This window comes from Branchiostoma floridae, chromosome 2 (genome assembly GCF_000003815.2).
Source record: "Branchiostoma floridae strain S238N-H82 chromosome 2, Bfl_VNyyK, whole genome shotgun sequence".
NCBI lineage: Eukaryota > Metazoa > Chordata > Leptocardii > Amphioxiformes > Branchiostomatidae > Branchiostoma > Branchiostoma floridae.
Window position 1 is genome coordinate 4,595,597 of NC_049980.1, and position 13,449 is coordinate 4,609,045.

Consider the following 13,449-nt stretch of genomic DNA (forward strand, 5'->3'; position numbering starts at 1 on the left):
AAGATCATGTGAAATAACAAAAATGAAAACTGTATTATTTGGTGTTTAGTCATTTGTTCAAACTTCCTGACAACTTAGATCTCATCCTGAAGGCAACTTTTTTGCCGATCATCTTTTCTTCGCACACTCGCATCAGTTTTGGGGTTCCCAGCGGATGTCATCCATACATTCAAATCAAATTGACCGTATTGTCAGATAACGTTACCCCAAATTAGTGCATATACAACCATTTATGTTTGGCTTATTGCTATCAGTACAACTTACACATTATGATGAAATTGTCATGACATGCTATTCTGCTCGTCTCACCGATATGAAGGATTTAAGACAAGATAAGATGGTCACCCCAAAACACGAACTGTTGCGGTCTACTCTAGCTCCTCTTCAAATGTCCACACAAATGTTGATGCTCTGCTTTGTCGCCATGTTAACGGAATGTCGGCTCGTGATTGGTCAAGTCAATAGTTGCGTCATCGTTCTGGAACGTCGCTCCATCAACCGTTTGTCACTTCATTTCGACGATCGCCCTGTCAACCATTGTTACCAAATTTCGCAAGGCAACAATCAACAAAACGTTGTTTACAACAAGCAGTGTTCTGAAGACATCGCTGGGATACAGACATGCCTACCGACCAAGGGCGGGAGGACGTCTTGCGACTGGGAACGGACGTCGTAAGACCGGTCACCACCTACCACGAACACTTCGAGGCGGAGTTCGAAAGATCGGGCACGAAACCCACGCCCGTACCGGTAAGGTCATAGCATGGAATCCAGCCATGTTGTGCTTTGGTCGCTCTGCTTGGCAGGAAGCGTACCTCATGGGAGCGACCAAAGCACAATACGGCTGGATTCCAGGCTAGTAAGGTCACAGTCACGGGAAAAATGCAATGTCGCCGCTAAAATCACAAATCACAAAAATCGTTTAGGACATTCGGAACATTCTAAGGACAGTTGGGAACGTAGGAAACGGTCGTACAAAAATCGTGCTGTCTTATGGCGGAGAGGTTCTCGCTAATCATTGTCGACTGTCGGTGAAGCGATAGCCTCAAACTAATAGTATATGACAAAAACGAAATCGTTCGACCGATTATGAGTTTTTACTAAGTATGTATTACAGACTGAGCAGCATAGAGAATCATCCCAACTACACTACTTGATCTAAACGACCTCGTAAAACAAAACTACTCTGGTCCCAAAGTTTCACCCTTAGTAGGAGGTCAGAAGACATTGACTCTATTCATACATTTATCATTGCGCGCTTTATATAAATATTCTTCATATAAAATTCCACCCTGGGTACCATCCGGATAGTAGTTCGCTCCAACGTTTATCATACACTATTTAAAGTTGCTTCTCGCTCTATAACTGGGCAATACAGTAATGGGCCTTGGTCGATTGGGACCAAGTTGACAAACAACGCGCTTTAGTATTGTTCTCGATTAGTCTCATTATGAAAATTAAAATTGTCACAATACCATCATTGTTATCAGAAAAGCAATATCCAAAATGATTTCTGTTGTTGTTAAAAATAGCAAACAACGGCTATTACACTATGTGTTCTAGAATGTTTTTTTTCATATTATCTATAGGCTACCATAAACTCTGCTTGTATCTACATATTGAAAGGTCATATGAAGAACAACGAAAACAAAGACCAGATGTAGAATCCTTATCAATCTTTCATTCTTTTGATTCAAGAGACAGATCTGATTGCGTCAGAAGTGTCAGACGCATTGAGTCATCGTATAACATTCTACATTCTCATCACATTTTACATAAGGCCATGTTGATTTCATTACATGAATGGCATCCGCGCGCGCATCAATTTTCGTCCGTTTCCAAAATTGAAATAAAAAAAAGTTTTCAACTATACTGTAAATCGTGTAAAGCACCCGCAAAATCAGCCAATACATGCCGTAGATTGAAAAAAAGATATAGGAAAACGTATTCTAATGACACAAAATGCCAATGTTAATTCCAACGTCGAAAAAAATAATTCAAAGAACAAAGATGAGGAACCTCTTGTCCGGTATACTATGCTCTTTGTGTTCTGTCATTTGTTCAACCTTCCTGACGTACCGCTTCAATGTCATAATGAAGACAATTTGTCCCTTATTCGCACACTCGCATCAGTTTTTGGGTTCCCAGATGATGCCATCCATATACTGTAAATGCATTTAAGTTCGCGGGGATTTAATTTCGCGGTAGCAGGAAAAGGACTGTTCGTGGTGGTTTTAAGTTCGCGGTAGCGCCATGCACGGTAGTCTCTTACTGCCATGGAAAAATGCCCGCGGTGGTTTTAATTTCGCGGTGAATTGGCAACGCGAAAACCGCGAACATAAAACCACCGCGAAAATTTCTGCATTTACAGTAATCGAATCAACGTGACCCTACATACTAACAAACATTGGCGATTTTTCAGTACGCGGACGGTCCCATGGAGTTGAGAAAGGACACCACCAGCTCCCACAGTCACTACGTGCATTACGGAAAAGAGGTATGTTCGTCCGTTTGTTTGTTTGTTTATTGTACTCCCAAGCAGATATTTAAGGGCAAAATCGTAACTTGTCTGACTGGACCTTGGGGGTCATGCGGTCAGACCTAGATCTTGGCCCCTGTCAGAAACAGTCACGATCCCCACCCAAAGATCTGCTTGGAGATCTCTCTTCTTAAAACTTGTGTAAACAAATTTACAGAGCTTTTTCCAGTACGTTGTACTATTTAGTCGACACAATGTAGCCGAACATTTCGTCATTTTCTTAAACATGCATATTATTATCTAGTTGTAGTGTACTTATGAGAGATTTGCGAATCTCTGTGTATAGTGGGCATTCTCTACATATCTATCGTTGCAATATGTGTTGATATCTCCTAGTCTCTTTGTGACCGTGAAAACGTAACATAAGGAACAGATATGTTTTACAATCAACGGTTTGCCTAAATTCAGTTGAAAGATCTTGAAATATGGATTTGTCTGTATTACGTGTCTTAAGTAGGGAAACATTATCATATCGTCCAAACAGTATACGAGAGTACTATACCGTGTTTATCTTCTATTCTATATAGTTTACAGTATAGACATGTTCGCTGATTTAGAGGAAAGCACTGTATGCATGTTTTTTTAATGCAGGTTTTCAAGAAACAGTTAGAGAACAGACACAGAGAGGCGGAGCCGCTGAAAGAGATGCACCAGCGGGACTCAGTGGAGCTCAACCAGGTCAGAACTGTCTTTTTTTAACGTTTATGTCTATAAAAGTAATTCTAGACTATAAACTGACGTTGTCCAGGGTTTGAAACATGCCCTAGCCTGACTGAATCTCGCCTATAGCAGCCCGCCCAACATCCGACGGCCCCCAAGAGGGGCCAGTTACAGCCCTGGACAGCGGAGTTTGCGTTACTTAGACTAAAACATGCCCATGTCTTCCTTGAATTGAAGCAAGTAAAATTAAGTACACCAAAAAGCAGTTACTGAATTGGATATGATTTTGGAAACGTTTAGACCGTTACACGTACAGACAATCATCCGATGTCTTTCGTTAGTGACACCGGAGAGATGTTGTTGGAGAAAGTTTTTATATCTTTATTTGCTGTGAATTGATATGTAAAAGTAGCCTGGAATCCAGCCGTACTGTGCGTTGGTCGCTCTGCTCCTGCCAGTACGTCTGGCATTCGTTAGCATTGGAACGATTGGCATTTGAATATTCGCACACTTTATGTGCGCGATTTTTGATTGGCTGTTGGCTCCAAGCCCCCTTCGCAAAGCACCACCAAGGTGGAAATCGAACACACAGAATCATGTTTACAGTTCGTAATCGAACGGAACACTACTTCTATCTTTCCCGCATTAGTGACGTAAGGACCGATCGTTCCAATGCTAACGAATGCCAGACGTGTTCGCAAGGAAGCAGAGCGACCAAAGCACAACACGGCTGGATTCCAGGCTAATGTAAAAGAGATCTAGTTGGAGAACAGGTTTATCGTAACTGTGAATTAATATGCAAAATTGGGAGGAAGACAATATTTTTGTTGTCCAAAGGAAGCAAAGGTAAGACATATCCAGTTGCTTGAGTAACTATTTTGGCGTATCTTAATTCCTGGATGTCTAACCTACATCGACGTAAAATAAAGTAGGTATATAGTATGTACGTAAAGTCGTTTCACAAAAAAAAAGTTATAGCAGCGGGTGGTTTCGATCCACCGACCTCTGGGTTATGGGCCCAGCACGCTTCCGCTGCGCCACGCTGCTAGCTATACAACAAATCAAAGTTTTTTTGCAAGTTTATGCCTGGAGGCTAATTACAAGTACATGGTAGAAACATAAGAAATATACACGTGACAATCAATGAGCAGTGAAAAGCATAATGGTAAAAGCAGGGTACTCGAATACTAGTGTTGGCTTTAAGTTTTTCTAAACAGGTTGGGTTTAACTTCTTTTCCGGAAGCAGAGGAAGACGAAAAGCCTCACTTTCTCAACAATTTGTGGGTTCTGCGATTTTAAGAGGAAAGTGGCTTTCTGCCCATCTGTGAATGTGGAGAAGTTGGGATGTGGCCTTGTGACTTCTCTAAATAAAGTATACAACAAAAGTCGAAGAACTACTACTTGGAAACATGTTTAGTATGTGTATACATATGTATGTGAGCTTGAAGTTGCATGACGAAACAGCCATCACTTAAGCTATGTACATACCTACAATCACGATGATCCGTTTATCCCTTCTTGAGCTATTCTCCTTCAAAGTCTGAAAGTAACCCGACTTTAGCATTACTCTTACTCTTTGCGCCAAGAGCTATCTTCCACTCAAAAATCGACCAACGCATGTACAGAGCTGGAGAGATCAACCCGGTTCTGCTGCAGTACCATAGCAAGCCGCTAAAAGCCCAAAATCCATTCGTTTCAAGGTCTCATCAAGACCTACCTACGTACCAAATATCAAAACAATCCTTTGAGACATTCTGGAGTTATGCTGGTCCCCCCCCCCCCCACACACAAACACAAACACAAACACACACACACACACACACACACACACACACACACACACACACACACACACACACACGCTACGGAAAACATAACCTTCTCGCAAAGGTAACTAGCGATGGTAATTAATCAAAACTAGCGTAGTAATGCCCTGACAGATTTTTTAGTCTGGGAATTAACCCATGATTGATTGGCAATCACCAGATGGTTTGACCATTGTTCTGTGACCTTTATTGTGTTTTGTTGTTGTTTATTTGAACTACAGTTAATCTGTAAACCGTAACTGTACAGTAGGTACAAGCTGCATATGACTAGTAAGGTTTGATCCACTCACACGTGTTCGAGTGTTTCCCCTCAAAAACGGAAACTCTGGTTTCAATACATTCAATCCTATTAGACATTCCCAACCAAACCTAGGTGCTCATTTTCACCTGATTCGAGTAAGTAAATAGGTGCTATAAAGTGGCATTCCAAACAACACAACATTGAGGAATGCGAGGGATACATTTCGAACGTAGACTCTGAGTTAGGCTAAAGTCACATTTCCAAACCAGGGCCCGGCCGGGCTGTTTGTGGAAACGAAAAACAGAAATGTATATGTACAAATATACACAAAAATGCCCACGACTATTCTCTTTACGTCTTTTGTAGCTTGGTGTCTTTTACATCATACTTTTCGTTCCCGAAAGCTACCTGGCCGTGCCCCGATTTGGTTATACCCTGTCACATTATCCACGATCTTCGGGCGTATCGATGGGAGACTGATCGATCGCCTATATTTAAGATCGACAGAGGGTTGTGCGTATTTTCACCTGAAAACCGCCCCTGTCACATATAAGCCATACTTTGTACCTTGTACAATTGTTGTGCAATAAAGTTATTATTATAAGCGAGGATCGGGCGACTGCCGCAGAATCGTCGTCCGATCGATTTTCGCCAAATGTTACAGGGGTATAAAGTGACGTAGGCCTGAACGACCCTATCCACAAGGGCACGAAACCGGAATTGTGACTGTTTTTATTTTGATGTGTGTGTGTGCAGAACTTAAAAAGCTGTTGACGGATCTTCATTAGTCTTCAAACAGACGTGTCAGCTTAATGACAAAGGAGGTCGAGAATAATTTGGCCAAATAGGGACAAATAAGTTGCCATGGGATCTCAGTCTGTCTTTTGCAGTCCATCCAGCAGCGAGCTATCCCACCTTCGGTCAGTTCACTCCTAGACCAACAATGCTTGGTTTTCAGTCCAGGCAATGTTCCGTTATACCCTGTCACATTATCCATTATCCACGATCTTCGGTCGTGTCGATGGAAGGTCGGCCATATTCAAGATCGACAGAGGGTTGCGCGTATTTTTCACCTGAAAATCGCCCTTGTCACATATAAGCCATACTTTGTACCTTGTACAATTGTTGTTCAATAAAGTTATTATTATACGCGAGGCTCGGGCGATTGCCGCTGACTCGTCGTCCGATCAATTTTCACGCAATGTGAAATGGGTATTAATTTTTAAGGGTTTCTGTTTCCCCTATAGGCTAGAAAGGGCTAAGATATCATTAGAAACTCCTCAAGTTTATCATGTTTTCAGGCAGTGGGCTTTGCCATTAACCAATAGGGGTGTGTCTGTTTGTGTTTATGGAAAGTCTATCGGAGATCGAAATAAACAAACAAACAAACAATTTCGTATCTATTTGATTTTTAATGCCATTGCAAGTTTTCTAACCAACGTGAGGTAGATATGAAATAATCATAAAATGCTAATCTTGGTGACCAAAAACCTTCTGCACCTAATTATTTATGTAAGGCCATGTTGATTTGATTATATGGATGACATCCTCCGGGAACTCCAAAACTGATGCGAGCGAGCGAATAAAAAGAAAGTTTGGCCAAAAAAAAAAGTTGCCATCAGTATGAAATCATAGTGGCCAGGAAGGTTGAACATAGGACTAAACACACATAGTATGGTACACCATGATCCTCTGGACCTGAATTTTCTGTACTGGTACCTCCCCCAACCAACAATAGGTTTTTTTTTCTTTCCGTCCTTTCACATCTTATTCTTTGACTTTAGATTCATTTTGGCATTCTATATATGGCATTAGTTATCTGTTTTCTGATACTCTGATACTTTTTTTTCAATCTACGGAATATTTATGCTCATTTTACAGCTGCTTTGCACAATTTATTGTGTGGTCGAAAACTTTTTTTTTTTGGAAATGGCCGAAAATTCGTGCGAGCGCGGATGTCATCCATATAATCAAATCAACGTGGCCTAAATGACATCAGTTAGCATATATACCCGTATCCTATGTCTTAGAAAAATATAACAATCATCCCCATCAAAGTTCAATATAATATATTTCTCACCACCAAAAAAAGGTATGTATTATCATTCGCTGTCTGGCATGCTGGAAAATATAGCAGCTTATGACAAGATAATATAAAAACAAGTAGGACATAACCACATTCCGATGTAACAAAGAATTTGCAATATTGTAACTCAGATAGGAGAGGTACGTATACGTCATTTTATCTTAGACCGTATCTTAGACGTCAATGAGAGACATATCTTCAATTGTGTTCAACATAATTTCCTCTAGTTTTTGCCATTTCGATAGCACAGAAAAGCTCATATTTCTTATGCAATTAGAGAAACCACGTGTTAAAAGTTTCCCTTGTCCGTATGTTTACAGCTATCTTGAGAAGTGAGTTGAACCTGTACATACTAGTAAACATTAATCATTGTAAGATACCACCTTCTTATATCATTGTATACTTATAATAGTACTTTATCGCCATATTCATGATCCATAGTCACTCATTCGTTCGTTCTTTCATTCATTCATCCATCTATCTAGACTACAGAAGACTTAAGATCCATATCTTCGCCTTGATCCTCTTCCTGAGAAATTGTACTATATTCTGTACCCTTTTCTGGAGCGAATATTTTGCACAACAACAACAACGCGTCAAACGCGGTCAGGGCGCACACGGTTTTGCCGTCTATAGCCGAGTACTGATAGAGGTAGTAAACCCATATCTGTATGGGTAAATGTGCCGCTACAGTCCACTGGTACGTACATGGGTAGATTAACTCGACAGACGCGATGAACAGTGCGCAGATCACGAGCAGAACCAGGTGAAGAAACCAGACGGCTTGCGGCCCGGCGCCGAAGTCTTCTGCGAGCAGCGCTCCTGCCAGCATCGCGGTCTGGACGTAGTTCCAGGTCAAGCTGTAGGCGGCGCAGTTCTCCACCAACAGGGCGTAACACACGCGGTGACGGAGGGACATTGGGGGCTCTCGCTTCTCACGAATGTAGTGGACCAGGAAGAACAAAGCGCACAGGAAGCCCTGGTTCAAAACCCTCGCGGCAACCACAGCGATATGATTGGAGGGGCACACTAGTACGGGTGCTTCCATCAGCACGCTGAGACAGATCCATTTCGTGAGCTTCAGGAGACGATAGAAGTGAACATTGTCGTCCCATAGACCCCCCAACACAGCCGCGACCAAGTACAGGAGAGGCACGTGCAGAATGACCCAAGCCAACGCGACGCGAAAGTCAGAATCCATCTGTATATAAATGTGTGAAAGGAAAAGAGTTAGAATTGATAATAGACGGCAGGGTGCCTGTGTTGCTGAAAAATACGTATGTTATGATTGACAACAAGTATATACGGCCCCGTATCTGTCGAAAACCAGTTTTGCGGATTTTGTTGGTTTCGAATAATCGTGTCCGATGTTCGGATATGTTACAAATTCCTTGTTAGGTTCACCTGTATCCATACAGAAAAAATCATTTTTCATATTTGTTAGGACCTGTTAGGCCATTTCGTGCAGTATACGATTCATATGGACAACACAGAACACTGTGTTTGTGTCACCTTTATACTAATCTCCAAGCAGATCCTACGATAGCATAAGATAGTATCAAAAGCTGCCAGAGGAGTGAAGCCGGCTTAGGAGTGTGTTTCGCTACATATATGGCAAATGCACACTTCTTGGCTGACTACACTCCTTGGCCAGTTTGGTAACGTATATTGTATTGTTACCAGGGTTAGCCCTTGATAATAGCCTCCGGCTAGTTGGGTAGCCCTGGCTGTATTTCTCATGATTATACAGCCGAATAAATCAAATCAAAATCAAAATCTTTGGTACCATTGTAGGATCTGCTTGGAGATTACTTTATACGAGGGGTGACCAATATGCTCCAGGCGTCACCCAGAAATATGGCGCACAGGTCACATTTTTGGGCACCATCATACAGTATGCAGCACATTATCAAAATCCACCGAATTTCAAATCATTGCGAACGTTACATTTCAGGCAACGTACTTCTGTAAATCAGTAGATTAATTGAAGGTACGGCGTTGCTACGTTCTAGAGATTTGAGAGAACGCTCAACGAATTTCATTGATGAAAAAATTAATCCTTTTTACGCTTTGTTTGTTTTGTTGTCCTTTTTAGTCACACTTTTTCATGCATGATATATTTACACCATGAAGTCAAGGGTAACGTTAACACAGATTCTTCCTTGAAGTATCGAGAAAACTTGACAATGTGTAGGTCGTGTTCTTCATATAACTCTCCAAGCATAGGTTAGGAACCGACTATTTTTGACGTTTTTAGGCGATTTCAGGGGGCTTTCTATTTTCAATGAGCTTTGATCATGAAAGCTTATTGCTTTTTTATACCATTTTCTTTATGACTTTGATGTAAACGCCTAAAAACGTTTTAGATAAAGCCTTGCAATTGGAGAGTACTTCATAAGCCGTGAAACCCACGAAGTCAAAACGTTCGATAGGTATTCCGGTCGTATTTGAACTAGAAAAAACGTGGGCGTCTTATAATTTCAGCAGATCAAATTTGCCAGCACACGTAAGAAATTTAGGGGGATATTCACTGTAAAACCTTGCTACTAAGGTTAGATATAATTGTGCCCCAAAATTCGAGTTGGGTTCCTTATTTCCGTGTGTGCCCGACTTTACTACCGACAAAAACCCTTGTACTGTAATCTTAGCTTGTATATCAAAATACTGCAAATAAGAGAATACTAGTAATATGAACATACCGCTAATATATGACGATGTTCACAGCAGCCGATCGAGATACCACAACTCACCAACCTAAGTGTTCGACAAAAATAAGCGTTATGCAGAGCTCCAGATATGCGTGATGTCTGAATGGATCAGACAGAAGTCCTTCCAAGAAGCCCCTTGTTTGGTCAAAACCCACTGTTCTTTGCCGGAGGCTATGTCACACTATATTACTCCGAGTGGACACCTAAAAAAGTGCCGACCCAAAAAGTAAACGGGTGCATATGGACTGGTGTTTTTAGCGGTGAAAAATTCCCCTATAGACAGCCCGACTGATCTGAAATATTAGATTGGCGAACGTTTTTTTGTAACTGAAGAAATTAGCGGACAATGTTTGATTGGTGCATGCCGACCACTAGGGCGGAGGTACACAGTCCTGGGTTCTGAGTTATGCGGTTAACCGCTGTCAGGGAGAAAGTATCAATTGTGGTGCGTTGTAAAATGAATTTTGTAAGTGTCATTATTAAAAACGAGTGTATGTCTAGAGGTTTTTGGATTTTTTTCTGCATATTTGTGGTTGAACTGTTGTATGTCAGATGGCACATAATCAGCATTTCTGACTGCCTAGGCTCGCCATAGTATTGCATTATTTTTATTTACAAACCACCTTGTTTTAATTTAGTTAGAATAAAATAATTTCTAAGCTGGAGTCTTCCGCGGCTTCAACGCCAAACACGAACCATGCAAGAACAAACTCTTTGAAAAAGGCACAGAGACCCGTCACAGATCTCTAGCAGAATGGAATCAGGTGCCCCAGGTATTATAGGTGACCCAGATGTTTCTATGTTTATAGCCAACAATAGCATTCAAGTAGTTTTTTTTAAATTCAAAATAAGGTTTTCGAATGTATCTAACTTCAGGCATATTCAATTAAACTTCAGGCATAACTTGCGATCGCGAAAATGTATTCGACAATGGCATTGTCAACAATGCTGACTATGTAAGAAAATAAATAGATTTTAATGTGGAAGCGTTGGACGAATGTGTTATTTTTCGTTTTCACAATCGTGTGAAGAAGTCCAGGAAGATAACTGGAGCACACTACACCATTAATGGATTTTCTTTAAGTAAGGTCTTTCTGAAGTCTGAGGCGCAAATACGGTCAATCCAGCCAATAACAAAGGAAGGCTGCAGAAAATTGCCCTCTCTAGTTCCCAACCAGATGTACCGGTCGCGAAACAGTACCCAGAGGGCTAAATCCAACTGGTCACCGGGATCGACCATTCCCAAGCAGGGAGGAGCATTTTCTTTCCAAAATGGCGTCGTTGCCACAGCAAGAGTATCTTGTCGCCACTTTTAAACAGTGCAATAGCCTAGTGGGTAGAATGTTGGCCATACATTCGGTAGGTTGTGAGTTCGAGCCATACCAAAGTGTTTTCAAATTGTACGTTGCGTGAGATCGCGTGGCGCAGGGGCTGTGTGTTTGGTTCGAATCCGACTGCCGTGTCACCGATCTTGTGCCCTTGGGAAAGGGCTTTACACGACTTTCCTCACTTTACTCAGGTGAAAATGAGTACCTAGCTTCGGCTAGGGCCGTCCCTCGGATAGGACGTTAAATGGAGAACCCCCACACGTGTGATGGTGCGGTGTGAGATGGAGCAAATCCTTCCCTCTAGAATTGGTTATTCTCCACAAATCACCCGGACTCCAGGAAGAATAGTTACAGATCAGTCAATAATGGAGATCAAACCAAACCAAACCAAACATGCTGTTTTCTATGTTTAGCACTCAGCAATTGGGAAAGAGTATATGTTGATTGAACACACAGAACACTGCCAGTCTGGCACTGAGCTAGCCCTCTAATTTAGTGATTGAACACACGGGCTACTGAAATGGAGATAGGCGCCACCAATATCAACAAGTGCTTTACTTTCCAAATTGCAAGGTTTTGTTTTCTGTGTGTATATGTGTCTGTCTGTTCTGCGAATAGCATAACTGTAGAATCTGTGGGTATCCGGATGGATCCATATACTTGGTTGATGGTTGGTGGTCGGGGAATCGAAGGTCAAGTTTGATAATGGGCACCCTAACGGCTTTTTGAGGTACTGCAGCGGAATTTCCGGTTTTAATACTTTGTGTTCTGGACACGCTATTGCCTAGCTTGACTTTATATTGTATATAGCTCTAAAAGTTTCGGCCCCTAGTGCGACTTTTTTGTGCTTCAGCAGGGCCATTTGTATTTCGAGATTTGAAGGAGAATAACTTCAGAATGGGTTGGCGGATTGTCATGATTTTTGGTATGTTTTGGTATGGTTCTGGACACGAAATAAGTGATGTAAGTCTGGGCCCCCTAGCGGCCTTTTTATAGCTGCAGGGCCATTTGTCTTTCAGGCTTTGAAGGTGAATAACTTCAGATATTCTGTGAAACCAAACTTAAAGAAGCGGCGCAAACTAGAGTTACCGATCCCCGCCTGCCACACGTGCGCCCGCAACTATAAATTATCGCTTACTTCGTGAGAGGGCGGGTGTTCTGGGGGCGCGTGTGGCGGGGATCGGTAAACCTTGCGCGCGGCTCTCTAATAGGAGTCTGGTTTTCCCAGGGTAAACTTCAGAGGGGGTTGGCGCATTGTTAGTCTGTTTTATCGATGATTTTTAGTCTGTTTTATCGAAAGCTTTTTTATTGTTTCGCAGAAAAACGCACACAGACGGCCCCCATCGGGCGACACCGACCCGTTCCCGTGGAGTGAGCCGGGCCGGGCCCCCAGCATGACCGACACCATCACCGGCAGGAGGGTCCGGCTGCACCTGGCACACTAGCAGCTCAACAATAAGCCGTTTCGCGATCCAAACAGGGTATGCGTAGCGAAACGTACTATGGGTAATATGTCAAAGGTCAAGGCCCCGAAGTTGTAAACGGTTCTTGTTTATAACATTCTTATATACATATCCAAATGTGTTTTGATTACGTCTCAGGTACTTTCAACTTTGCCATATTACCCACAATTCATCTCGCTGCACATGCACAGTTTAAACAGGCAACTGGTTTATCTATCCCTCGAACGATTGAGAAAATGATGTTAGGCCTCAACTTCATGTATCATGTTGTGTTTTTTGTCATATAAAATTAAGATTATTATATATAAATGTCGGATTTATCTGTTATGCAAATGACGGGTTCACCTCTTTTGTAACACTAAGAGTGCGTGCGTCTGACACATTTGTAGCTCACTGCCTGAATTTTCACGTTCTTTTCTTCGAAATTGTGGGTGTTCATGTTCAGCTGAATTCGGTAACGTAAGTTCACCTTTATCCGCGGAGTAACCTATATCCGTTGTTTTTAACAACAGCCTATTTAGGAATATCTAATCGACGGACAGTGGTTTCATTTACTACACGTTTTGAAAATATTGCAGCTTGATGTAATAAAGGTTAA

The 13,449-nt window shown here is 41.9% G+C and overlaps 2 protein-coding genes and 1 non-coding gene across 3 annotated transcripts; 1 reads left to right on the forward strand and 2 right to left on the reverse strand.

Moving 5' to 3' along the window:
• The first annotated feature begins 33 nt into the window (after window positions 1-33).
• On the forward strand, window positions 34-13,449 carry LOC118410069. The gene is made up of 4 exons (XM_035811549.1): window positions 34-750; window positions 2,423-2,497; window positions 3,131-3,217; window positions 12,708-13,449. Exons 1-4 carry the CDS (start codon window positions 622-624, stop codon window positions 12,831-12,833), a joined length of 417 nt encoding a protein of 138 aa, XP_035667442.1. The 5' UTR covers window positions 34-621; the 3' UTR covers window positions 12,834-13,449.
• On the reverse strand, window positions 4,175-4,246 carry Trnam-cau. Its single transcript has one exon. It is a non-coding gene; the product is annotated as a tRNA-Met (tRNA).
• On the reverse strand, window positions 7,328-10,494 carry LOC118410068. Its single transcript, XM_035811548.1, has 2 exons — window positions 10,052-10,494; window positions 7,328-8,553 (listed from the first exon to the last, which is right to left on the reverse strand). Exon 2 carries the CDS (start codon window positions 8,551-8,553, stop codon window positions 7,834-7,836), a length of 720 nt encoding a protein of 239 aa, XP_035667441.1. The 5' UTR covers window positions 10,052-10,494; the 3' UTR covers window positions 7,328-7,833.